The sequence below is a fragment of the Phodopus roborovskii genome, unplaced genomic scaffold, assembly GCF_943737965.1.
Source record: "Phodopus roborovskii unplaced genomic scaffold, PHOROB, whole genome shotgun sequence".
NCBI lineage: Eukaryota > Metazoa > Chordata > Mammalia > Rodentia > Cricetidae > Phodopus > Phodopus roborovskii.
The window spans coordinates 20,660,861-20,688,341 of NW_026126418.1; the positions used below are offsets into that span (position 1 = coordinate 20,660,861).

General features: G+C 52.5%; 1 protein-coding gene across 1 annotated transcript; it reads left to right on the top strand.

Annotated features, from left to right (window-relative positions):
• Positions 1-5,566: 5,566 nt before the first annotated feature.
• On the top strand, positions 5,567-21,671 carry Rtn4rl2 (reticulon 4 receptor like 2). The gene is made up of 3 exons (XM_051184354.1): positions 5,567-5,864; positions 11,735-12,216; positions 20,829-21,671. Exons 1-3 carry the CDS (start codon positions 5,834-5,836, stop codon positions 21,576-21,578), a joined length of 1,263 nt encoding a protein of 420 aa, XP_051040311.1. The 5' UTR covers positions 5,567-5,833; the 3' UTR covers positions 21,579-21,671.
• The last annotated feature ends 5,810 nt before the right edge of the window (positions 21,672-27,481 follow it).

A 27,481-nucleotide genomic window follows, 5' to 3' on the forward strand; every position in this document is an offset into this window, starting at 1 on the left:
TGAAGAGGAAAGAATCTGCCCTCTCCCCTCACTATACAGCTAAAGAAACTGTTTCCAAAGAGGACCCCACAGCAAAGAGATGACGAAGCACCCAGCTGTGTGTGATATCTTCAAAGAGGTAAAAGAAAGATAGGAGGTTACAGCAAGGAGGTTACACCATTGGCTTGTTGCTCTCTGATACGGTTCCCAGACTGAATGAGTCCAAGGCAACCCATCTAACAAACATGACAAGCAGGACCTCTAAGTACTGCCCCACCCCCACCCCCACCCCACTTCAATTTTTCACCCTCTGATAAATACCAGCACGACCCTTGTACCACCATGATTAGGATTGGAGCTGCCCCAGCAGAATGTGTGTGTCCGATATCAGGGACAAGGCTTACTTCCAGGTGCATGAAATAAATACAATCAGAGAAGATATGGACTCTGCACTAGGCAAGTTAGCAAGATCATGCCCTACAGAGGCAAGGGGCTTTCTTCAGCCAAGAGGGAATTCTGTGAACACAGTAGGACCCAACTTTTGAGTTAATAAGCCTCCAGGAAGCCAAATCCTGACTGAGGCCCAGCACTGCATGGGCCTGCAAGAAAGGAGAGGTTGGTATATACCTGGATGAGGAGGCTGGCTCTGTGGCTGCTCAGTCTTGTCCCCTTTTGATAAAGTCATGTGACTTCTTGGCAGAGAGGACCCCAACATGTACAAGAATGGGGCACAAGTGCAAATAGAAATACTATGTAACACAGGTTGGGAGTTCTCTCCTCCAACAGCAGTCAAAGCAAGCAAGATTTCCTCCTCAAAGTAACCCTTGCTTCCCAAACCACAGGCACCACTCCTGCATTCTTCAAAGAAACCTAATATTAGAAACCTAGGTTCAAATTTAGAATGACTGGATTCCATATGGTTCTATACAGAAATATACTGTGTCCCAGTCTCTTGCAACTATAGTTTCACCTAGACAAGGGTCCTTGGGGATATGCACACAAATGGCCCTTACTGCAGGTCTAAGGTCCATAAGCGTTGTCTCTAAAGCATCTCCCTGGAGCCCAGCTTCTGCTGTGAGGACACAGAAGAGAAGAAAAGGCTGGTAGGTGTCCTCACAGAAGAGAGGGGCTATTTGAGAAAAAGATTCTACAGTCACCATGGAGCATATGAGCTCTAGGAGCACACATCTCCCTGGCCTTAAGTAGTTCTTATCCCATGAAGGGATATTGGCTAGAGAAAGGCTGTAAGAGGCCCAAGAGCATGGGGTTTGAGGCAAGACTCCTCGTGCACAAATACAAGATGGTTCCAGTTTCTTCGAGATTGTGTTCCATTTGTTAAGAGGACCATAAACAAACCCTCCCTCACAGGGTTACTCTAAATCATCCAGTGCACAGAATTTGGTGGCCTGAAGTAAATACTTCCACACAGTACCATAAACAAAACAACAGGCGGTATGGATGCTGGAAACAGAGCCCTGGTCCTCTGCAAGAGCAACCAGTGCTCTTAACCACTGATCCACCTCTCCAGGTCCCAAACTTGACCTTTAAACTAATATGGCTTGAGACTTTTTCTCCTTCAATTTAGAAAGGATCTGATGGGAGGGGAGGGACCCTGTCCCCATCAGGTTGGCAGAGCAAGGCTCAGGGAGAAGAGGCTGGGATGCACAGGTGTGTCTAAAGATGAGACCATGTGTGTGGTCTCGGACCAGATCATCAGACTGCAGGGGAACACTGGCCAGCCCTGCATAGTGGACAGTGAAAGCTAAGGAGCCCCAAACAAATCTCTGCAAATCCTGACCTCAGCTGGAGCCCATACTCTGCCACCAGAGCTGGAACTGTGAGAGCCACGTGAAATCTGGCTGACAGGCTCCTCTCTGTGTAGCTTCCATCTTAGAAGCCCCAAAGAACCAGGAGTGCCAGGAAGCCAGACTCCGAGGAACACCAACCCCATGATGCCAGTTTCAGCAATAGGAAAACTGAAGCCCTGAAAGACCATTGCAGGTTACACTCACAGGCAGAATTGAGGCTAGAACTTCTGGGTCAGGTTGGGACTACTGCCATCACACTTGCAACCTTGGCATGTGCTAGGAGAGGGTGGCAATGTCAAGTTCAGCTCATTAGGGGGAGCCATTATGACTAAGGACTCCCACACCTAGCAGTACCCCTTGCTCCTGGTGAACTTAGGCCCTAAATCTGCCTTTTTACCCTTAGACTGCAGAATCTAGTCTCTGGGTCATCTTAGGCTTAAAGCACAAATAATGACATTACTTGGCATTATTGAGCAGACACTCTATTAGATTCTTTCATATCTCATTTAATCTTCAATCAATTCTATGATCTGAAAACTAAGAAACTAACTTCCATGTTCTACATGAGAAACCTGAAGGCTTAGGAAACTTAAGCTACTTGGTGATGGTCACCTGTTTTAACTAGTGAGTTGGAGAGAGAAGCATGCACTCTGCAGAGCCCTTGTGTTCAGGACCACAGTGTACATTTACTGGCCAGGGTTCTAATACTGAAGGTACCAAATACCCTGGGTTGGGGAGGGGGCTCTGTCAACTCACTAAAAGGGGTCACCAGAGGGAAGAGGGGCCCCGGCGACATATAAAGGTCCATTTGTGCCAATATCCCACTTCTGCGAGCCCGCTTTTCTCCAAACAGTGGCTTGCTCCGGGAAATAGCCTATATTCATCAACCCCTTTCCAGAGAGCTTTGGCTTTCAGTGGGACTGCAGCTCCACCTACAACCACCAGAGGGCGGGCCAGTTCTGTGACCAAGAAGTACCCAGAGCCTGGCCGACTGTCCAGGCGGAGATGGGCCTACAGGACCAAATCACAGTCCCCGATCACACTCTGCCATCAGCCTACTTCTTGGGATCTCCAAATATTTAACTGCATAAATCCATCACCGGGTACAGCCCACACCAAAAAAAAAAAAAAAAAAGATGACCTCGAAACGGTAATCAGCCAGCTCGCCTGGAGAGATGAAGATTTATATATCCTGATGAGTAGAATAATCTCTACGTGCAAGTAAGGAAATGGAGGCATAAGGAAGAGAGTGAATGGTCCGGGGTACATAAAGAAAGCTGGGGTTCTGATCTGGAGAGAGTTGTCAAGAGGTGTAAGGAGAGGGGACCCCAAATGTAAATATCGCGGAGGGGGGAGGGAATAGCCCACAGGGAGAACCAAATGCACAATGAGATTCTGAGAAACCAATACTAGCCACCCACCCACCCACCAGCCAGTAGTCCAACAGCCTTGCTCAGCACCTGTTGGACACACTGTATGAGAAGCATTTCCTGCCCTCCTAACGCTGGCAATCTAGAGTGGGAAGTGATGAATCAGCGTATAACTATGGGAAACCCGGACACCTGCACAAGGAGGTGTCTTAGAGAGCTTGTGACTGTCTCCGGAATCCCAGCTTTGGGCTGAAGGAGAGGCCTGGAGCTAAGGACCCTCTTCCCTGCAGCTCATCACAGAATGGGGCTCCCCTCCAAGCTTTGGTTGCCAGCCTGTGTTGGGGGCCAGTGTCCCCTCCCACCCCTCTCAGAAGAGCCGCGGCCCAGGGAGTCGATGAAGCACACCTGAGTCAGCCCGCCGCCCACCCGCCCCTCAGCGTCTGTCTCCGCATCTTGTGATATTTCGCTCCCCGGGAGCCAGCCCCATTGCGCTCCGGAGGCAGCTCGGCAAACAAACCCAGCGACAGATTGTGCCGCGGCTCATTCCGGGGAAGGACGCCAAATCCCACCCGGCTACCCCCAACACTCCCTCCCCGCCGCCCCCACCAGCACTACCCCCACCTCAGGCGCGGCGCGAGCCCTGCGCAGAGTGGGACCCAGGGAAACGCAGGGCCCTACTCATGCCTTATAAAAGAGGGACAGGCGTCCCACATATGCCCCTTCTTGTTTCTACCTGACCTGGAAACGAGAAAAGCGGGAGAGAAAAACTCAGGGGCCGCTAGGCTGGGCAGTAATAAAAGATGGAACCGACAGGGGGCACTCCAGCATGAGGTGCAAGAAGGCTGAGAGCCACTACCACCATCACCCCGCCAAGGAACCAGATGAATAGGGGGAAGGGAGGGAAGACAAAGGAGAGGCAAGGCGGAGATGTGTAGAGGCTGGTAGTCACAAAAAAGAAAAGGGGGAGAGAGAGACAGAGAGAGAGAGAGAGAGAGAGAGAGAGAGAGAGAGAGGAGAGAGAGAGAAGGAAGCGGCAAAGAAGACAGAAGAAGGCACACACATATTGGGGGAGGAAAGGACAGAGAAAGAAAGGGAGGGGAAGTAAAGGAGAGAATAGGGATGGGGATCATAAAATATGAATAGGAGTTGGGGGAGAAAATGAGAGAAATCGAATGAGTACGAGAGAAGAATGACAGATTATAAATGGAGCATGGAATGAATAAGAATGAGTCTAGCATTTATAAAGTGCCGACTGTATGCTGTACACAGCGTTGCACCCTGGCTGACACCCTCAACTATCCTTCGCCTAGTGGCTCTCAAAAATCCGACTACTAGGAACCTTGGGCTGGCCAGGATTAGGACAGGCCTTTAAAAGAAGGCGTTTAGGTCAAGGATTGGCCAGTAGTGCCACGGAAGAGGCCACTAGAGGCGTCTAAGGTCCCTATGAGGCCCCTTTCCACCCCCTCTATAAAAACTAACAGTTGGCTCCCACTTTTGGGTCCTCTTCTGCCCTCTGGCGAGGGATGAGGTATCCCCTTTGGGGCGTATTAAGTAAACGCGCGAGTGCGCGCGCACAGACACACACACACACACACACACACACACACACACACACACACCTCAAGCGCACCCAAACTTACACCCGTTTGTAAAAGCTTTAAGGTGCATATAACACACCCGAGTACATATACCCTTCGCCTCCCATCCCAAACTCGCGCGCGCAAATTTTTCACACAGCTCTACTGTGGCCCACCAAGTGCAGAAACACACTCACACACTCCCGCCCTGTTCTCCGACGGGGATAAAAGGCCAGCACTCAGCTACACCTGCCCAAGTGTCTGCGCGCGCCTAAACACTTGTTCACAGACTCCTATACACACCGTTCCTATAGTTGTACAAGCAGGGCTCAGAGTCTGGAAAGCAAAGACAAAGTGAAATCTTGAAGTTCTCCTAAGCGACACAGAAGATCGCAGGGGACAGGGCAAGAGAACGGGCGCTAAGCGGGAAACTACTCAAGAAACCGCGTATTTTCTGGGAAAGTTGAGAGAGGAAGCCCGGATCCCGGACAAGTCCAAGGAGGGGAGGAGGGTCCTTAACACAACTACGCGTGCACGCACACACCAAGAAGGGATTTCTCTAAAGGCGTGGCGTCGCGGAGGCTTTGGGAACACGACCTTCCTGATCTCCCAAGGTTGGGAGAGAGCCGAGGAGTGGGCTAGATGGAGAACCACTCCCGCCTCCTAGTAGCCAGCAAAGGGTTAAACCGGCAAGCCGGGAAGCGAGGGAGGAGCCAGCGAGTGCGGGAATGGGGGGGGTGAAGCGCTTCTTCGCTGTCCCCACTCTCCCTCGGAGAGCAGCCGGGGTGCACGGACCGACCGACTAACCGACTCCCTGCGGGACCGCACTGCCTAGGAGGAGCGGACACCAGTGTCCAGGGCCAACCTAGCCCTCTCTACCCAGTCGTGCCCCGCCCCGTCCCGTCGGGGCCGATGGCTCCTTCCGAGGCACGCAGTCCGGGGGGCGCAGGGTAGAGCTCCACAGACCCGCCACATAGCCGGGGGACTCCTCGGGTCCTTCCGGAGCCCCGCGGAGTCCCCGCCGTCTGTCCGGCGGGCTAAGGGAGCGAGTGGGAGAGCCCTCCCCCCTGCCGCCCCCTCCCCCGAGCGTCGAGACAAGATGCTGCCCGGGCTCCGGCGCCTGCTGCAAGGTAGGAACACCGTCCGGCGGGAGGAACCTTGAGAGGGAGCCCCTCTCCTTGGGCTTGAGGGTGGGGCAGTGAAGGGGGTGGGGTGGGCTGGGAGCAAAAAACCGCTTAGCGCGGGAGCCGCGCCTCCGCCCCCATAGCTGCCAGCCGCAGGAGGGCACTGGGCTTGGAGCCTGCGGGAGTGTGCGGGGAGCTCGTGACCAAGGGGCGACGCGGAGGGCAGACCGAGCAAGCTGGGAGGAGGAGAAAGAGGCTCAGGTTCCGCTGTCCCGGCTCCACCTGCTCCGGGGGACGCCGAGGACTCGGGCCGGCTGGGGAAGCGCCAACTCAGCAACTCCTGGTGCCGGGTGTCTCAGCACTTTCCAGTCACCTGGGAAGACAAGCCGTGTGGGTAGGGGTCTGTCTGGGAAGGTAGGGGGCAGAGAACGATTTCCCAATGGCCCTGCCTGGTCGGACAGATGGAGGGGCTAGAAGGAGGCCAGATCCAAGCACTGAGTGACAGCCAAGGGTGTGGGCTGGAGATTGGGGGCGGGGAGGGTAGGGGTCGGAGGGAGGAGGGGAGTCAAGATGAGGAAAGTGTCTAGAGAGGTGGGGGTGAGAAAGAGGAGGTGGGGGTGGGATGGGGGAAGGGCGAGAAGAGTAAGAAAGGTTAGACGACAGGAAAGCTGGGTCGGGGAAGACCAAGGAAGAGAGGGGAGGAGGGGACTAGTTCAGGAGAGAAATGTTAGACTAGGATTAGAAAGCTAGTGATGCGCGGGGCGGGGGAGATAGCCGAAGGGTGAGGACTGGGGCTCTGTGAGTGTGGAATGGAAAGGGATGGGAAAACTAGAGGCTAGCGGAACCTGGTGATGGAGGATAGACACCGGGAAAATGGTCACCAGGGCTGGGGAACCGGATCCCTACATGCTAGAGTGGTTAGAGAAGGCTTGGGGTGTCAATAGAAGACAGAGAAGGAAAAGGAAGAGAAGCAATGGGGGGCCCAGGGAGGAGACAAAGAGGCTCCTGGTAACCACTTCCACGTGGGAAGCCCTCCATTCTAAAGCGTATGCCTGTTATATCCCTTCTGTCAGGGAGTGGCTGGTGGGCAAGCCAAGGGACCTTGAGCTCAGGGCCTGGGGCTGCTGTAGGAGGAGAGTAAGGACTTTGTAGGGGGAGGTGACAGCTTCCTTGGGGTGGGCACCTGGGCTAGCTCAGTGCTGCCATTTATATCTCCAAGCCCCGACGTCGGATCCTGCCGCCCCACAGTAGCTTCTTATTTTGGGGTGTTACATTCTGGCAGAGTGAGAAGCTGTTTGCAGCAGCTTCAAAACCTCCAGTCACCTGCATCAGTGCCTCCCCAGGCCCCTGCGTCACTGGTATGCCATCGCCCCCATGCCACTCCCAAGCCCCCCTCCCAGCCTCTGCCCCCTCAGCATCTGCTGGGCAGGCCCCTGGATCTTCCCCGAGGCAGTGTTTAAAGTGTGGAGATGGTGCTTGTAGTTGGGACCCTGTACGGTATTTCTAGAACCAGAGGCCTGACTACTTTTCTTGGGACATCTCCGTCCCGTTATGGTGCACTCCAGTTCCTGCCTTGGACTCTGCCTCACCGCCTCCCCTCCCTGCTTCAAGTTTCTTATTCTCAGGAGCTTCTGGCCTAACGGCTGGCTGGCGCAGACTGAGTTCTTCATCTCAGAACCTGTGTATTCCAAGGTCTGGCAGCCCTTGGGCCTTCACCGTGATCCTTTAGTGAATGGATCCTTTTGGCTCTGGATACCTTAGCCTTCCAGGATCAATACCATGTTGTGGCCTTTCTCCACTCCCTCCTGTGGCCAGATGTGGCTATGCCTTTGGTGATTGGTCACCTCTTCCTGACTCACATTTGTGCTGTGCTCTAGAATAACCAGAGCCTGGAGCCCAGGACTAGAAAGCTAGAGAGAGAGCCTAGGTTCCCCACCCACCCATGACCCTGAACAGCCAAATGACTAGCATTGTGAATATTCCCTTTACCTCTAGACCAGCATTGCACATCCAGGGGGTGTGTGGGGGAAGGTGTTCTGTAAAAGTCGGAGTGGGTCCTTCCACCACAGCCCAGCTCCGGTGCCTGCTGTTCTGGATCTTGGGCTGCACAGCGAAGTCCCCCTCCCTTCCTAGGAAGGTTGGGACCTTTGTACTATTGATCTCCCTGGGGGAGATCTTGACAAGCTGGGTTCCAGGAATGAAGAAGGCTACACACAGGTAGAGAGCTGGCATGCTGTAGGTGCACAATGACAGATGGATTCCTTCTTCTTTGGCCCCACACACCATTCATCTTGGGGCTGACCTACTGATTTTAGAGGAAGGGATGGGCAAAGGGTGAGGGAGGCTGGCAGAAAAGGCTTCCCTCTCCCTTGACTACAGGGGAAGGAAGAAACCAGTTTTCTGAGTACAGAAAGGGGTGCTACCAACCAGAAGCTGACTTTTCTACTTTTCAGTCCTCTTTAATATATGCTGTCCCCACAAGGCTTATTCTAGATAGTGGCTGAGGATCCCCAGTCCACCTCTGACACACTGTGCCTGCCCAGGACATGCACAGGGGAGCCTGGAGTATAGCACAGGGGAGGGCCTGGAATGGCTGTGAAGAGTGAAAAGCAGGGCTTAGGGAGGGGATGTGGGAGAAGGGAAATAACACAAGGAGCAGGGGAGAGGAGAGGGGAGGGAAGGAAAGGCGCTCTCCCAGCCCCCCTACTTTGCCTCTGCCTGGAATGCCCACTCCAACCCAGCCTGGGGGGCAGAGAAGCCCAGAGCCCCCTTCCCCTCCCCCCTGCCTCCAGTGAGAGCCACAACCTGAATTATGGATGAAGCTCCTTGGGTTACAGCTGCTTTGCAAGGCAGTGAGGGCCAGAAATGGCAACAGAGTCACTGTTACGCAGCAACTGCCGTGGAGCAGCCCCCCCCCAGCACACACACACACACACACACACACACACACACACACACAGGGTCCCTCCTCAAAGGGCCTGTAGGGAGTACCACTGAGACTGAAGGAAGTGGATCCTACTGAGAGAAATGCATAGATGGGGCAGCAGGGAGGCTGTACTGGCTTAGAGGAGAGAAGCACTGGACACAGTGAGGAGCCGAACAGGAAGTTGGGGCAAGAAGGACGGGGGGGGGGGGGGGGACGACTTGCCAGCCCAAAGGGCTTGACCTCAGACTGGAAGCCGACTGCAGCCAGGGGAGTAGCCCTCTGAACCTGTGGCCTTCTGGGCTCCTAACCCTTTCTGCTTTCTCTACTGGGATAGCAGTCAGTCAGCCATGGATGCTGGGAGAAGAGCCCGGTAATCCTGGGGTGAGGGTGAGAGGGAGGTTGACTGGCTGGCCGTGCAGCTCACACTCCAGGAAGCTTGCGGATGGGGGTGGGATTAAGAGATCAGAGAAGGATTTGGCTTCCTTTGGTGTAAAGTCCTTGGAGAGGCAGGGCTTGGTGGGTGACTATGAATGCCCTACTGGACACCAGGTCAGTCTTTTTTTTCTGGCCCTTGTCCTGTACCACTTTAGTGTGTGACCTTGGGTAAGTTGTTTGCCTTCTCTGAGATCCAAATTGCCATTTCCATAGGACTTACACAGCTCTGAAATCCCCAGCCCGAAGTGCTCAGGAAACCCACCCTGGGTCCCCCACTGGACTCCCACACCCCACTCCTTCCTGGTTAAGATCAAGGGTGAGAGACATGCTCCTCCACCCCACGTGGCTTTGAAAAAAAAAAAAACTCAGGAGAAAAGTAATCGTGAACCGCCACACGGGGGAGGGGTGAGAAGGACCGAGAAACGCGGAGGTGGTGTGAACGAATGGAACAGCCGCGCTGTGTCACTGAATATTACATCACACCCAGCCTACACACGCACGGGGCCCGGCACTCACACACGCGGAGGGCGGCCAGCACACGCTTGCTTGTTCGCTCGCTTGCTCTCGCGCTCCAGGAGGGGCCAGTGACACACACAAGCGGGCAGGGGTGGCTTTGGGGAGTGCCTGAAAGTGAAGAGCTAAAGATCACCCAGACTCACAGGGTACTTACTCCACTCTATGGGGTGGCGCTCCCCAGGAAGAGGCACTACAGGGGTGCATGCCTGATACAACGTCCCCTACCAGATTGCACTGCAACTTCGATAGTGAGCACCCACAGGTGCCCCCCCTCTACTCCGAGATCACAGGCACACCTCCACGCACACAGATATCTCAGAACACATTCATCTGGAACTAAAAGCTGCCCACCTCTCAGCTACCCGCTCCCTAAACCATGGGGACCCCCTTCTGGAGCCAATGTAATGAATAGCTCCTGGATTTGTAGGTGCAGGTTCACCTCTCCCCAGGCAAATATTCCCTGGGAAATCTCAGGCTTTTCTGTGAATCCTGGTAGAACTAAGTCTACCAACAGGAACCTCTTTCTGTGGCATTGAGGGGTAGAGGACAGGGATGCTTGTAGGAGGGAGGGGCTCTGTGCTCCTCGGTGGGGCAGAGAAACACAGACACCCATTCTCAACATTTTAGTCTCCTGCACCGGCTTTCTGGTCTGTATGCTAAGATTAGCCCACAACCAAACTCCAAAAGTTACTTGGGGGGGGGGGGCTTTGAAGGAGACTTTGAATGAGTAGAGCCTGAGTTGGTCTGCAGCCCCACCCCTCCAGCTACTTCCTAGGTGGAAAAAGCTAAGGTTCTTCCTAGGCCTGTGGGAAGAAGAAGGAGGAGGGTCACCAGGACACCCACAGGCCTTCTAGTCATAGACGGCCTCAAGTTAGTGTCTAGCTTTCTCGAGTGGGCTGGTTTTGCTCCCAGAGGACATTTGGCAATGTCTAGAGACATTTTGATTGTCATAACTGGGGGCAGGGTGCTGCTGGCATCTGGTGGATAGAAGACAGTGCTGTAGTTTAACACCCTAAGAAGAGCTATCCCCAGCCAGCTTCAGTTCAAAACAAAGAAAACCCTGACCCTTAGACTTTTGGCCCTAACTCTAAACAAGGTCAAACCAACCATGAAAACAGACAGGAAGGAAAAGACACCTGTCCCCCCCCCCCCAAACCACTAGAGTTGCATCACAGTGCTGTCTATAAAGCCCCCCCCCATAGTGTTTGGAGATACAGGCTCACCTTTCCCCAAGCAAAGCTCCCCAAGAAAACCTAAGTGGCTTCCTGGGAACCCTGACAGAAGGAAAAACTGTTTCCACCTGTATCTGCTCCACCAATAGGAGGTAAAGGCCTTTAATCCCAGTGCTCAGGAGACAGAGGCAGACTGACCTCTGTGAGTTCAAGGCCAGCCTGGCCTACAGAGAGTTCCGGGCTAGCCAGGGCCACACAGAGAAACCCTGTCTAGGAGTGGGGAGGAGAGCAAGCCCCTCACCCTGATAGTAGAGGAGCACAGGCATCCATTCTTAACAAACTAGCTCTCAAAAGGGTTTGAAGACTGGCACTCAGGCTGAATTAGTGGAGTGCTCCACTAGCATGCACAGGTCTGGGGTTTGATTTCCAGCATAGCACTGACTAGGCATGGAGCACAGCACTGTAATCTCAGCACTAGGGAGGTGGAGGCAGCAGAGTCACAAGTTCAGGGTCATCCTCTGCTAAACGTTAAGTTTGAGGGCAACCTGGGCTGCATGAGATCCCCCCATCTCTCTCTCTCTCCCTCTCTCTCTCTCTCTCTCTCTCTCTCTCTCTCTCTCTCTCACACACACACACACACACACACACACACACACACACACACACACAAGAAAGGAGAAGGAAGGAGAGGTTTACATCCCTCAAAGGAACCTGGAGAGAGGTGGGAGGCAGCCAAGCTTCTTGAGCCTATTAAAGTCCATCTAGACCCCACCCCCACCCCACCCCGCCCACCTACTCAGTGAGCCTTCACTCTGCTCTCCCCATAGGTCCTGCCTCAGCCTGCCTGCTGCTGACACTCCTGGCCCTCCCTCCTGTGACTCCCAGCTGCCCCATGCTCTGCACCTGCTACTCATCCCCACCCACCGTGAGCTGCCAGGCCAACAACTTCTCTTCAGTGCCACTGTCCCTGCCACCCAGCACACAGCGACTCTTCTTGCAGAACAACCTCATTCGCTCCCTGCGGCCAGGCACCTTTGGTCCCAATCTACTCACCCTGTGGCTCTTCTCCAACAACCTCTCCACCATCTACCCTGGCACCTTCCGCCATCTGCAGGCCCTAGAGGAACTGGACCTGGGTGACAATCGGCACCTTCGCTCTCTGGAGCCTGATACCTTTCAGGGCCTGGAGCGGCTGCAGTCACTACATCTGTACCGCTGCCAGCTCAGCAGCCTACCTGGCAACATTTTTCGGGGCCTGGTCAGCCTACAGTACCTCTACCTCCAGGAGAACAGCCTGCTCCACCTACAGGTGAGCCAGCTACGTCCCCTAGGCCTCTTGTACCTCTCTCTCTCTCTCTCTCTCTCTCTCTCTCTCTCTCTCTCTCTCTCTCTCTCTCTCTCTGGGCCTATTTTCTGAGGCCACATTTCCTGTCTCAGCATCTCCATCTACCTGCTCAGTGTCTGTCTCTCTGTGTCTCTCTAGCCCCCATTTGTCTCTGCCTGTCTCCTGACTTGCCGCCCCCATATGTCTCCCTCTGCCTCTTCTGTCTGTCTCCCTTCATGCACCCACTCACTCAGCACCCCCCCCCCAATGTCTATGTGTCTCTCCTTTCCTCAAGAGCCTCAGCCCAAAGGCCTTTGCATGATCTTTTCCCATCCACCCCCAAGTCCTCCCACTTCCTAGGCAAGCTGGGCAAAAGGTGGAGTCATTGCTGGGGAGGGGCTTGTCTCAGAAGTAACATGATTCCCTGATCACTGCATAATATTGGAAGGGACAACCCTTTCTAGGTTCTGTCCCTCAGACCTGTTGTCTCAGGTAAAACTCTGTTACATTGCTTAAAAAAAAACAGGGGATGCTCTGGAGAAAAAGAAATGGAAGAATTGTTATTTATAGTTATTATCATTGATCTAATTATTATTTATTATTGTTGTTATGCTGACTGTCTGACAGTCAACCCCTCATATCTCATTTCCCCAGGAAGTAGTAACACACCCTCTTAGCAACCACACAGGAGGACATTTTCCCTAGGAGCATAGCCTCTGGCTAGAAGGGAACACTCCTCACTTGAGCCCAGAAGGCACTGCCTTCTCCCTATCCAGGACTTGGCACCCACAAGTCATCAGTCTGCGGGTTAGAAAATCTGTCCCAGCTGATGCTCCTGATAATAGCAATAGTGATGACAATTTATTGATGTGTTGAACACCCATGGAATGCTGTACTAGAAATACAGCAACCTTGGAAACAGTGTTCAAATGGAGAGAGGGGCAGGAAAATGTATAGTGACTGGGATAATGTCTCATTATTGCTGAGTAATGGCAATCAATTTAGCAAGCACATAGTTAAGTACACACTGTTGGGCCCTAGGCAAAGCACTTTATAGGCATCAACACTTTTACAAGCACGTGGCATTTTTCAAGCACAGACCTCAGTTTTCCTATCTGTGAAATGGGAGTAATACGAGCATCCATTGCCCAGGGATTTTGTAAGCACTAAATGCATTAATAATTTGTAGTGCACTTAGAATAGTGTTTGGCACAAATAAGAGCTATATAAATGCTTGTTAAAATGCCATGTTTTCTAAAATGAACTTTATTTAACATTGGTCTCAGTGAAGTGCCCTAGCTTGAACTTCATCTTAGCGATCTGGGTCAACTCTAAGGATTACTGGGAGGCCATGGATAGGATCCAAGGCACACCTACCATTTCTCTTCTTCCGGAAGTTGCCTGGAAACACATGGTTACAGTGCACTCAGCCACTTCATCTCAAGTCTACAGGCCTTTGGAGGCAGAGGTTTCCACCACAGAGTGCACACTGGGGATCTCAAGGATTTATGGGACACAAGTCCCTGAAGCCATTGTCCCTGTGATTGGGGCCTTACGAGCCCCAAACTGCTTGGCAGCAGGGACAGACATGACTAGAAGGTACACAGAAAGGAACTGAGACTACATAGCCAGGGGGAGCTGGCTCTTGACCCCATACTTTAGAGGGACAGTATCCCCAAAATACAATTGAGTGGGCTAGGGAATTTTGCTAGTGTATCTGCTTGGTTTGCCGTTGGTTTTTGTTTTAGATTTATAGGTGTTTGCCTACATGTACATCTGTGGACCACATGTGTCTAGTGCCCACTGAGGCCATAAGAGGAAGTCAGATTCCCTGGAGCTGGGGTTAGTTACAGATGGTTGGGAGCTGCCACGTGGGTGCTGGGAATCAAACCCAGGTCCTGGAAGAGCAGCCAGTGCTCTTAAACCTCTGAGCCATCCATCTCTTCAACCATGACCTTGAACTCCTTAATCTTCCCACCTCTGATTCCTGAGTGGAATTACAAATCTGTACTGCATGCCTGGTTTATACAGGGCTGAGGATAGAACCTTGGTCTTTGTGTATGCTAGGCCAAGTATTCTACCAATTGAGCCACATCCCCAGCCCTGTGGCTTCAGATTTAAAAGCACTTCTCAGCCTCCTGTAGGCTGAGTACACTGACCTGAAGTACTGGGGATATGATGTGTTTGGTTCATATTTTGGAGGATCTGCATACACATGATGAGTTATCATAGACACAGGACCCAAGTCCAAGTGTGTAGCTCATCCATGTCTCCTATATATCTGGACTCATAGCCTAAAGGAAGTTTCATATAGCTTTGTAATTCTGACTGTGAAACATTGCATGGTGGGTAATTCCCCACTTGTGGTGATGTGTTGTTGTTGCTCTAGAAGTTTTGGATTTTAGAGGCCTGGGGATTTTAGATTTTCTGATTAAGGATACTTGGCTTTTGTTTTTAATTTTTAAATTACATTTTTATGTTCATGGGGGAAGTGTGTGTACATGCACATGCCATGGCATGCATGTGGATATCAAAGGATGACTAGGGGGAGTTAGTTCTCTCCTTCCATCAGGTGGGTCCCGACTATGGAACCCAGATTGTCAAGCTCGGTGGCTTCTATTGCCATGAAGAGACACCATAACCACGGCAACTTTTATAAAGGAAACATTTAATTAGGGTAGCTCACTTTCCAGTTCACAGGTTCAGTCCACTATCATTATGGCAGGGAGCATGGTGGCATGCAGGCAGACGTAGTGCTGGAGAAGCAGCTGAGAGTCCCACATCTTGCCGGCAACAGGAAGTCGACTGACACACTGGGTGGTAGCCTGAACATAAGAAATTCAAAGCCCGCCCCTCATAGTGTCACATTTCCTCCAACAAGGCCATTCCTACTCCAACAAAGCCACACCTCCTAATAGTGCTGCTCCCTATGAGATTATAGGGGCAGTTACATTCAACCCACCAACAGTGGCAGATACCTTTACCTGCTCAGCCATCCTGCTGGCTTTGACTCTCCTAAGATCCTGATCTTATCAAATGTAGAAACTACTCACCATTTAGGGAAGGTTCTCTGAGTCTCCATATCCACTTCCTAGCAGGAAGCCATGAAAATGAGGCCTTCCACAAAGCTGTGAGATGCTAAGAAGTTGGGGTATAGAGTGCATAACTTAGGGTTTAATAAATTACTTTTGCCAGGCAGTGGTAGCCTTTGATCCCAGCACTAGGCAGAGGCAGGGGAATCTCTGTGAGTGTCAGAGTTCTAGGACAGCTAAGGCCACAGAGAAACCTTATCTTGGAAAAAAAATAAGAAAGAAACAATAAAATTAATAAATCTTGGCCCTTCAAGCCATAAACAGCAATCTGTTCTTGGGGTCAACTAAGGCCTAAGCCTAATGAACCTCTAGGTGGTCACTGGGGTCTTCTGAACTAGAAACCACCTTTTTCTGAACAATCTTGGCCTGGGCAGCATCAGGTATCACGTGAAGGAAGTCTCTTCACAACTGGCCCTTTGTAGAGAAGAAAAGAGACAGCCTGTGTCTGTGAGCTGCCTAATGGAACTAGGCTAGGAGATGCCACAAGCAGGTGAGGAAACATGTGGCTCAGTGAGATGCTCGGAGAGCAGGTGTGACCTAGGATGAAGCCCAGCCTGCCCAGGAAGGCAGCTCTGGAGGGGGCTCATTGTCAGGATGTGGCGTGTGCACATGTGCATGGTGGAGGTTCTCATGGACTGCCTGCTGAAGGCTGGGCACTGTTCCAGGTCAGATCATTCAGCAGCAGATTCCTTACTGAGCACCTACTACATGCCAGGCAGCATGCAGGGTGCTGGGGATTCCAGGGTGAACAAGAACAGTACCCCTGCTCTGTTGGAGGGTGGCCAGATGGTAAAGCTGCGTCTCACCCTTAGTTACCACAGTGTCTTACTTCATGTTTACAAGCAGTATTTGTGCTCAGGCAGACCGGAGTTCTAATCTAAGCCCTCTCTAATTTGCTGTGGCCTCATGGTCTCATCTATGAAAGAGAGGTCATAGCCTGTTGCTCAGGGCAGGAGGTGCTGTGAGGACTAAACGCAATGGTACTTGGGAAGAACAGAGTGGGTGGGAGTCAATGACAGTAGTGAATTCATCAACCATGGAGTTGCCAGGGTAGAACTGGCACAGGTTTGTTAAGGTTCTGCAGCACAGGTGTGGAGTCTTGCCTCTGGAGTTGACTCCCATGTTAGCTGTTGGGCCCTCAGCAAGTGGCTCCCTTCTCTGAGCCCCTCTTAGTCTCCAAATAGAGAAAATCACAGCATCTGCCTCATAGTGTTGATGATTAAGATACTATCAGGATCCGTGCCACACAGGACTTGGCATTCAGTGAGAACTTGGCAAATCACCTGCTGACGCCGATGATTATGACACCTACCATGGATGGGCAAGCACCATGAGCGGGGGTGCCTAATGCAGAGTGCACACACAGAACAGCTTTGCTCAATGAGTGAGATCAACTCACAAGCTCACTGAGTCAAAATTAGCAAATACTTTGGGGACCTGAAGGATCAGCCACTCCAAGTCACTTTTGGTACAGATGAAAGCACTAAGACCCAGAGAGGTGCCAGGAGCTGTCCAAGGTCACACAGCCAGGGAAGCTGATAAGATGGGTACCAAGGCCAGGTGTTGCAAGGTTGGAGGAAGGCAGGGTTAAGAGCAGGATGCTCTCAGCAAGGCTAAGGAGTGTAGGGATGCTGCATTTAGATTCCAAATGGATACAGAAAGCTGTGAACCGGCCAGGCAGGAGGCAAGGGAAATGTGGTTTTCGAAATGGAAGAGGATGACTTTAGCAGATGTTCCTAGCCCAGAGGGAGGGGGCGTGCAAGGTGATGGGGGAGGGTCTGTGAACATCAAAAGCCTATTAATGCACAGAGAACAGTTTTAATGGTGGAGAGTTGGGACTGGATTTGAGAGCTACAGCCCAGGAAGTGGTGGTGGAATCTGGCTACAACTTGGGTTGGGGGAAGGGAATGAACTCCAAGGCTGGGGCTCAAGAGGGTCAAGTAGCAAGACTTTTAGCCAAGAAACGGAGAGAAGAGACTAGAATACAAAATTGGGCTGTGGTTAAGAAACGTCTGGGTTCCCTGCCGTGTCTGAACCTCTGTTTTCCCTTCCAGAACCCCAAGTCTCCAAAGGGGTGCTTAACTCAGTGATACCCTCCTGTGTCCCCATATTGATCCTCTAGCCATGGAGTCATCTCTGGGTGTATCCTACTATTGCTGACACTCTGAAGAGAAACCCCAAGGGAGGGGTTAAGCAGAAGAACTCAGGGTGCCCTCTGGGCAGGACAGGAAAGAGGAACTAGAGGTGCACAGTAAGACTGATGCTATTGGGGTGAGCAGGTCAGCTTGGGACCTGAACAAGGCATTCAGGGGGGTGGCATCAAAGGGTGGAGAATGCTGTGCTGGTGTCAGAGGTAGCAACAAGGTTGGGGAGGACTGATCTCAATGTAGCCAAGAGAAGGGCTCTTGGCAGCCTCAGTTCCTGCAGCGAAGAGGGCGGAAGGCATACAGGAGGAGGTGCAACCATGCAGAGAACACAGGAAGGTGGAGGCTGTGGATATGGGCTGGGACTCAGCACACTCTCCCTCCTGAGACCTTCCAGGTAGCATGAGAAAGGAGTCATCTCCCCAAGCATTGGGAGAGTAGCAGAGAACCAGAGTTGGGGAACAGTCCAAGGTGAACTGGCTTGAGCAGAGAGGATGCTCTGTCCTTTTAAACAATTTCCTGGGGCTTTCTAACCGCCACCATTTGGCGAGGAGCTCTAGGCAGTGGGATGAGAGGAAGGGAGTTGTAGCTCTTTCTACAATTAACCCTGCATTTGAAACAAACTTTATTTTTGATGGTTGAACATTAAATCGCTTCTAAATCACACTGCATGGGTGGGGGGGTGGTAACCCAACTCAGGGCTTAAACATTAATAAGCAAGTACTCTAGATATGAGCTACAGCCCCACACTAGCTGACCACCAAAAGCTCCCTGGTAAGCTGTGGTTAAAATGCAGAGGGCCCACACACACACACACACACACACACACACACACACACACACACAACACACACACACACACACACACACACACACACACACACACGGTCACATCCATACCTTCACTTCTGAGCCATAATCCCAAGGTTCTGCCAGTACTAATGTGACTTCTCTACCCCAGGCACTGTCTCCCACACTATAAGAGGGACAATGATACAAGGCATCAGTGACTTCAGCTTCTTCCCTCCTTTGCTAAGTCTGGAGTGTGTAGCAGACAGTGGTCCCCTGAATAACTCAGCCAGCAGCAGAACTGCCAGTCCCCAAAGAAACCCTCCCTTAGAGGAAAATGGATGGGATGGAATTCTAAATGAGCCCTGCTGTCATGACAACCGTAAATTATGGATGGTTGATGATGCCTCTATCAGGTGCTGTACCCTCAACACCATCATAACCTCTAACCTTCCTTCAGTCTATTTAAGAACCTTTTAAGGGAAGACACATATACTAAGGGAACAGAGGCTCTGTGAGGTTAAACAACTTGTCCAGCAGCTAGGAAAAGGAAAAGCTGGGGTTTACGTCAGGGCTTTTAACTCCTGAGCCTGTGGGCTTCATCCCTGAAAAAATGCTGTATGTAAGAACTGTACCCAGCACTCCACCCCCATGAACCTTATGTGAACTCTACTTATTGATCCTCAGGGAAGACCCAAGAGCTAGGAACATCCATTTCCACCTCAGAAGGGAGGTAACTTGGCTTGGCCAACTTAACAAACATGGCTAATTCACATGATGTCTGCCCATGTGAAAACCTTATCCCAAGCATCTTCTCCTTCTCCTTCTTTTCCAAGACAGGGTTTCTCTGTGTTACCTTGGAACTAACTCTGTAGACTAGGCTGGCCTCCAACTCACAGAGATCCACCTGCCTCTGCCTCCCCAGTGCTGGGATTAAAGGTGTGTGCCACCACTGCTTAGTTATCCCAAGAATCTTAGTATGTGCTGCTCCATTAATCGACATATTTTACAGAGGAAGAAACTGAGGTGCAGAATAGACAGTGACTTTTCCCAGGTATCATAGTTTGAGACAGACCCAGGACCTAACTCTCAAGCTCCGAGCACTTTTCAGGCAACACCATCATCACCATGGGAAAGGAAGATTTGTTCTCAGCCTACCTCACAGCTGCCAGATGGCAAGCACTGGGTACTGGAGTACTGAGTTCTATACTGGAAGCCACATGATGTAAGGAGAGGATGCACTCCCACAAGTTACACACACACACACACACACACACACACACACACACACACACGATAAATAAATAACTAGGTATTGTGTTACTGAGAACTAACCCAAGCTACTCAAGAGGATGAGGCAGTGGTGCACAGGGATGGCTAGTTGAAGACCCACCTAGGCTGCACAGCAAGTTCAAAGCCAACCTGGGCAAGTTAATCTCAAAAATTAATATAGAAAGGGATCTGTGGCAGCTAAACACTGAGCCAAACTCCTGGAATCCAGTTGCAGACAGGGAGGAGTGATGAGAAAAGGGGTCAAAACCAGGCTGGAGAAACCCACAGAAACAGCTGACTTGAACAAGGAGGAGCTCATGGACCCCAGTCTGATAGCTGGGAAACCAGCATAGAACTGACCCAGACTCCCTGAGTGTGGTGTTAGTTGGGAGGACCGGGCAATCTATGGGACCTCTGGTAGTGGATCAGTATATCCCTAGTATATGAATGGACTTTGGGAGCCCATTCCATATAGAGGGATACTCTCTCAGCCTAGACACACAGAAAAGGGCCTCAGCCCTGCTCCAAATGATATGACAGACTTTGAAGACTCCCCATGGAAGGCCTCACCTTCCCTAGGGAGAAAAAAGGGGATGAGATGGGGGTATGGTTTAGAGAGGAGGGTGCAGAAACTGGGATTGATATGCAAAACCTGTTTCAAATTTAAATTTAAAACATTATTTTAAAAAAAACAATTGAAACATGAAAAGCTGGAAATTTACCTTGCTCTTTAGTCAGGGAATTATTTTTAACTAAAGGAAAACTACAAAGCAAATCTCTTGGTTGTAGCAGTACTTAGCTTACTTTTAATAAAAAGTTTTGGGGGAAAAAAAGAAAAAGAAAAAGAGCTGTGGCTATAGTTCAGCCGTAGAGTTCTTGCCTGGCATTGTTGTGCTGGGTTCAGTACCGTGGGCAAAGGGACCCACTGACCTCAACTGTATAGCCTTTTCCATAGGAAATAGGTTAGAAGATGTACATTTCCAGTTCAGGACTCTGTCAGTTGGTAAGGTGCTGCCTAGCATGTTTTATCACCAGCACCACATAAACTGACATGGTAGCCCAAACTTGAAATCTCAGAAATCAAGAGGTGGAGGCAGATTAGATGATTCTCTTGGTTATATTGCTGGGCTACATGAGCTCCTGTCTCAAAGAAAAAAAGAAAAAACCAAAAACAGAAGTCAAGCCCTTTCCCACTATTACATCCTGCCATTATGCCTTCCTTACCCTCCCCCCAGGTCCTGGAGTGGAGTCCCCGACCCTGTCTCAGGCCACTCTCTTCTGTTTCCACCCCCTCACTCAGGATGACTTGTTCGCGGACTTGGCCAACCTGAGCCACCTCTTCCTCCACGGGAACCGCCTGCGGCTGCTCACGGAGCACGTGTTCCGCGGCCTGGGCAGCCTGGACCGGCTGCTGCTGCACGGGAACCGGCTGCAGGGCGTGCACCGCGCGGCCTTCCACGGCCTCAGCCGCCTCACCATCCTCTATTTGTTCAACAACAGCCTGGCCTCGCTGCCGGGAGAGGCGCTGGCCGACCTGCCGGCGCTCGAGTTCCTGCGGCTCAACGCCAACCCCTGGGCGTGCGACTGCCGCGCTCGGCCGCTCTGGGCCTGGTTCCAGCGCGCGCGGGTGTCCAGCTCCGACGTGACCTGCGCCACCCCGCCCGAGCGCCAGGGCCGGGACCTGCGCGCGCTGCGCGAGGCCGATTTCCAGGCGTGCCCGCCGCCCACGCCCACGAAGCCGGGCAGCCGCGCGCGCGGCAACAGCTCTTCCAACCACCTGTACGGCGTGGCCGAGGCGGGCGCGCCCCCCGCAGACCCGTCCACGCTCTACCGAGACCTGCCCGCCGAGGACTCCAGGGGGCGTCAGGGCGGGGACGCGCCCACCGAGGACGACTACTGGGGCGGCTACGGCGGCGAGGACCAGCGGGGCGAGCAGACGTGCCCCGGGGCCGCGTGCCAGGCGCCCGCAGACTCGCGTGCCCCCGCGCTCTCGGCCGGGCAGCGCACCCTGCTGCTCTGCCTCTTGCTCCTGGCGCCCCATCACCTCTGACTGCGGTGCTCAGACGGAAGAGGCCACGGCCTTTGGCCTGCCCCCCTTCTCTGCCCCACCGAGCTGCGGCTCCATCCTCCTCGTCCCTTGTTTGCGGCCAGGCCTGGCGCCTTCCCTAGGCCCCCCTCGCTCCTTTTCTTCCCTGGGACCACGCTGCCTCGTTTGCCTTCTGAGCTGTTCTGACTTGTGTATGGCAGCCCCTAAGACGTTGAATAAGGTGGCTCGGCCCCAACCGCCCTGATTCTAGCCATTAACTCTTCTTCCCCAATCCCGGGGCTGGGGCGGGGCACCCCAGGCAGCCAAAGTTGCTCCTCTCTCCAGGGCCCCACAGTGGACTTGGAGGGGCTTTTGTCTGTAGAGCACCTTCCACCAGCAGAGCCTTTGAAAGCTCCCCCGGGAGCCTCCCTTCCTCCCCAGGACCTTGGGAGGGATGCCTCAGCAAGGCCCAGGCTGCTCCTGGACCCTGCTTGTCCAGATCCCTTCAGCCTCCTGACACCTGGAGGAATACTTTTCTCCTAAGTCTACCCAGAACACTTTTAGGGTGCCTGGAGAGTTTCCTCTCCACCATGGCCCCTGTGTGGTGAAGATCAAAAGAAGCTGTTTGGGGGAAAATTTATTAAAAATATTCTATTATTTTATCTCCTGTAAAGTTTTTTTTTCCCCCTTCAAGACCTCAAAAGCAGAAGTAGGACTTAGAACTGTAGAACTGTAAGTGTTTAAGGGCTGGAGGGCTAGACAAGAGCCATCTCAGGCCATCAGGATCTCCTGCAACCGACTTGATGGGTGACTTAACCTCACCTGGGCCTCAAGGTCATTCTGATCTCCTGAGGCTTCAGTTTCTTGAGCTACACTGGCTGTTAAGGGTATGTGGTGATGACACCAATTTGCCCAAGAAAAGGAGCTACCACCAGTCCTGAAGTGTTTGGTAGTTGAACAACTAAGTCTGGAGGTGGCCACCAACTTAGCTAAGTGACCTCCAGAAAAGAGTTGTTGGCCTCCACCTTCCCATGCAAGGAGGTGTAACTTAGATCTCCATGGGCACAACCAGATAAACATGGCTTTGAGCCTTTCTGGAAAAGGCACAGCTTCCTGGGGGAACACAGTCTTGCCACAAAAGCCTTAAACAGCAGAACCTAAGACTAGATCCCAGTTTGTGTGTTTGCCCTCTTTGTTGGATGCCCCTGTGAAGTGTTCAGCATACACAGCTGTTCTCAATACCCCCCACCCCCACCCCATCCTCCAATATCCTATCTTTCTCCCTTTGCCTGTGAACCTTCATGGGCAGGTTAAGTCAAGCAGTACTCTGGGCAGATTAGGAGAGACTAAGATGTTAAGGTGATCAAGGGACAAAGCTTTCAAGTTAGGGTGCCTTACACTAAAACTAGAAGCTTCTCTCTAGGGTTGGTAAAAGGAGGCGGGGGGGGGGGCAGGGCTAGCAATGAACCTTAGCCTTGAGTGTCATCAGATGGAACTGATCAAGGATCAGTTAAGGTTGTAGCCTGGAAGGTGAGAATGGCAAGGTAGGAGGGACCTGGGTGCTGGGGTTCAGGACTGAGCTGCTACTGGGATCCTGTAACCCTGCCCAGTGAAGTTCCAGGATGTTGAGAAGAGGGGGTAGAAAAAGGCAGGACTCAGCATCCTGTAGCGAAAGGACTTTGGACGTGAATGTGAAATGGGTGAGGGGCTAGTGAGAGCAGAGGGCAGAACCCCAGAGCTCTAAGCTGGGGTGGTACAAGGGCCTGGCTTTCAGGGCTAATAAGTGGGATTGGGAGGAGGACTGGAGGGAAGGTCGAGGGGGAAGGGGAGATGAGAGCTAGGGAAGTGTGCTGTGTTGGAGGAGGGGCTTCTGGACCAGGGCAGGGGAGGGAAGTGTGCTGGTAAATCAGGCAGGCTGTCCAGGTCACAGAATTATCGTTGTGAAATATTCATGGGCCTTCGGTCCAGATGCTATTTCAGAACAACGAGAGCAGGAGGAGCGTGTGTGAGCCTCAGGAAGAAGCCTAGAGCAATACTGCTCCCCACCGGCCCCCACCGCAGCCACTGACAGCCCAGACAGACCAAGGGACGCCCATCACGTGCACACCCACACTCTCCAGCTCTCTCACACACACTCAAGCACACACACACACAGAGACACACACACAAAATGGAGCTTTGTGGCACGTGCAAGCACACCAGCCACCCATGGGTCCCACAAACAGGCAGATGTAACTCAGATATGGACATGGACTCACACCCTCTCACCCAGGACCCCACCCCCCAGCAATCTCACAAGCTCAGGTCCCCAGCCTCTCCAAACAATGCAGACTGATGGCTTTGAGTATTACACTCCAAAATAGAAGAGATGGGGGGCATGTATTCCAACCCCCACCAATGTTTGGGTGAGGAAACCGAGGCCAGAGTGTTCAGGAATGGACTTGTCCACAACTCCCCTAATTCCTGAAGGAAACAAAATCCATTCACCTCCCCCATTCCATGAGTGTGTCCCCATTCTGCGTGCTTCATTTTTCAGAGGCCCAATGTCGTTGTCCTTAGCACCTCCTTTCTCTAATTTTCTCTATCTACTCAGTTCCCAGGCCCCCTCCTGGCCCCTGCCCATGCTCATCTTCCAGCCCCTATTACCTCCCTGCTGAAGCTCCTTATCACCTCCTGCCTGGAACATAAAAGCAAATGGAAGTCATCTCTACTCTGCTTTTTCTGCACTCCCTGCCTCCCACCCAGCCTGCCCACAGTGACCAGACTCATCTGGCCAAACTGTTCATGATGTCACTGTGTCACTCTGGAACATATCGTGGCTCCCCGTTGCCTTCAGATTCCAAATAAAACACCTTGTCGAGGCACCAGAAGGGTTTCACTGTCAAGAAGCAACTGCTTTATTCAAGCCTCCACCTCAATGGGCACCAGCCAGCCTGCTCTCTAGTGCTTGAATGTTTGTGGCCACCTGGCCAGCTGGTTTGGTATGCCAGAAACCCAGAAATCTATTTTGAGTACTGCCTAAAGTCCCTTCATCTCCCCCAAACTAGGAAAGTCCTCTCTGCTCTTCTCAGATCTCTAACTCCAGAGCCCTTCCTCAAAGCCAAGACTGCACCTGCCTACGCAGGCAGGGCTCCTCATTGCCCTTCAAGGAGCAGAGCCCAGAGGATGGCTGCCCCCTACTGACCATCACGGGAAGCACAGACAGGCTTTGTCATCCCAAACTGCAGAGTGAGCATGCAATCTCCTGGGGAGAGAAATAGAAGGACGCCAGATGACAAGCTTTATAAGCCCTTAAGCTTCTCAGGTTCTTACACCCAGAGTGGGGGGTGAGGGTGTTTTCAGCCCAGTTTTCCGAGCAGCTGGCTCCCCACTTTAGATCTCTAATCTGTCAGAGAGCGCTTCTATAAAAGCATGAAGACAGGCCTTCCAGGACCCTTCCAAACGGAAAGTTGGCCAACAAACTCTGAGAGGCCGCAAAACTGGGGACAGTCCAGGTGGCAGGCCCAAGGTCCAGCCGGGGTCAGGTTTCTCTATGAATTTTTAATGCTTCCAGCCAAACCTGTCAGATGTCCTGAAACCCGAGAATTCATCTCCTTTTCATCTGTACCAGATGCCCTTCTCTGTCTGTCTGCGCTGGGGCATGGGCCACAGAGGGGCTCTGGGCAACTATGCTCAGAGAAGATGGTTTGGAGAAGGGAAGGATGAAAGATCTGTTTGTTCTCCCACTTCCAAGCTATGTGATCTTGGCAGATTCTCCTGATAACTCGTTTTGTTGCTACTGTTGGTTTGGACATCTGTGGGGAGGGGGCAATGACACAGAGTCCCTGACCGAACTGAGTTGGAGCAGGGAGCAAGCACATAATAGGCCCATGTGTTTGTCAGTGCCATCTTCCCACAAGCCCTGTCTCCTCTCTGGTTTCTTCCACCACCACCGTCTCTCTCTCTCTCTTTCTCTCTCTCTCTCCCTCCCTCCCTCCCTCCCTCCCTCTCTCTCTCTGAAGGTGGGACTCTAATTGTTTTTGGTATCCCCAGTAACCTCCAAATAGCCTGGGCCTCAAAATTCTCCCAAGGACTATAGATGGGGGGGAGGTTAGGAAGTGGGCAAGGCTGGCTAAGCAGAAAGTAAACAGTTGAGAAGCTAAAGAGTGGGAGGGGCAGGAGAGAGGAACCGACCCCCCCAGGAGGGGATGGGAAAGGAGACCACCCAGCCCAGAGAAGAGCCAAGTTCAGACTCCCTCCTTTATCTTTCCCTCTCCATAGCCTCCACTCTTTCTTTTTCCTTGCACTTTGTCCATGCCAGATACCATCACACCAGAAAGAGACAGCCACAGTGTGTGTGGGGGGGGGGGCACAGGAGGAAGCGGGCCACCATTTTTCCAGTCCATTCAGCTCTTGCTCAGTGTTTCTAAATGTAAGGGCCTCTCTATCTGATTAAGTGGGAAGACAGTTTCTGAGCCCCTCAACCACAGCTGAATCCGTTAGCTGGTGGTCCAGGAATCTGCATCTTATCAAGTAGAGATGGCTGTAAGGGCTCTCAAGTCTGAAAGTCATTTTCTTGACGGTGAAGAGGGGAGCAGACAAGACAATGCAAAAGGAAGTTGGCCCTCCTCCTAGAGCCTACACACTTGGTAGAAGCAGTGGATGGGAATTCCATGTAGAGGACGGTGGGTAGGAATAAAAGATGGAGAATGTCGGCCCGAGGGATGGTACTTACCTGTAATCCCAGCACTAGGGTGGCTGGGGTAAGAGGTTCGAGACCAGCCTGACCTCTATTGTAGCCAGGTTAACCTGAGCTACAAAATGAGATCCTGTTTAAAAATAAAAACACAAGAAGGATAATATGATAAGTAAAGAGAGACTCAAATTGTATGGGGGTGGGGGACATAGCCAAGATGAGACTGGGAAGCAACTAAAAGTGCAACTTTGAACTTGCAAGGTGTGTCCACCCACCCTTCTAAATCGCCCCCCGAGACTCTGCTTTGCTGGACTGGAGTTTCAGAGGAGGGCAAATCACAGAGAACTCTCACTAGCTGTCTGAGGAGGAGGGCCAGAGAGCAAGCGTTTCGCTGCCGAGACCACTGAGCCTGTGTAGGGTGCTTGTCAGGAATATATCAGTCCGCATGTGTCACATCCCTAACCAGGGTCCTCTGTGCCCGCGGGAACCCAGCTGCGTCCAGCATCCCTCTAACCTGTTCTCTCCGGCCTTCCCCAGCCCCCAGTCCCAGCTCATCTGCATAAGGTTCCAATTAACACGTTTTCCTAGAGCTGTTTGCGATCCCTGAACTCGCTCCCAACCCAGAGCCCGCTTCCTGCCACCCCCTCGTCCCTCAGATCGCAGCTCCATTAACCCTTGCGCCCCAGGCGGCACCGGTTGGCCTCTGGCCTGTCCTTTAGTAGAAGTCCCCGAGCCCTGGACGCGCCCCAGACGGCTCATTACGCAAAGGGCGGGCCAGAGGCCGGTGCTCCTCAGGAAAACGACCGGCGTTCGCCCGCCCCTCTTTCTGGGAAGAGATGAGGAGGGGGACTTCTCCCGGGAGACTCGGGGCGTCGAAATTCCTCGTTCCTCATCCTGCGGCCCCCGCACCCCTCCTCCCGGCAAGGCACCCTCTCCCCTCCCCAGCCATCTGTTCCTCTAGGCAGCGCAGCGACAAACACGGCTTAGCTTGCTTCCGCCCCTACCCAGCCCCCTCCCCAAACTCCCCCTATCCCGGGAGTGGGAGAATGATGACACCCCTCTCCTAGAAGGCCCACACGTTGGCCTCCATCTCTCACTGGCCCCCTAGCCTCAGCGGGACTGGGTAACTGTAGAGGCCCCCTTCTTTCCCTGAGGGTCCGTGGGGCTGGAGAGAGAATGCTTCAAAGCTGTGGATCGGGGGAAGGCGTGGAGGAGACCTCGGGGAAAATGCAAAGCAAACAGAGGTAGGAAG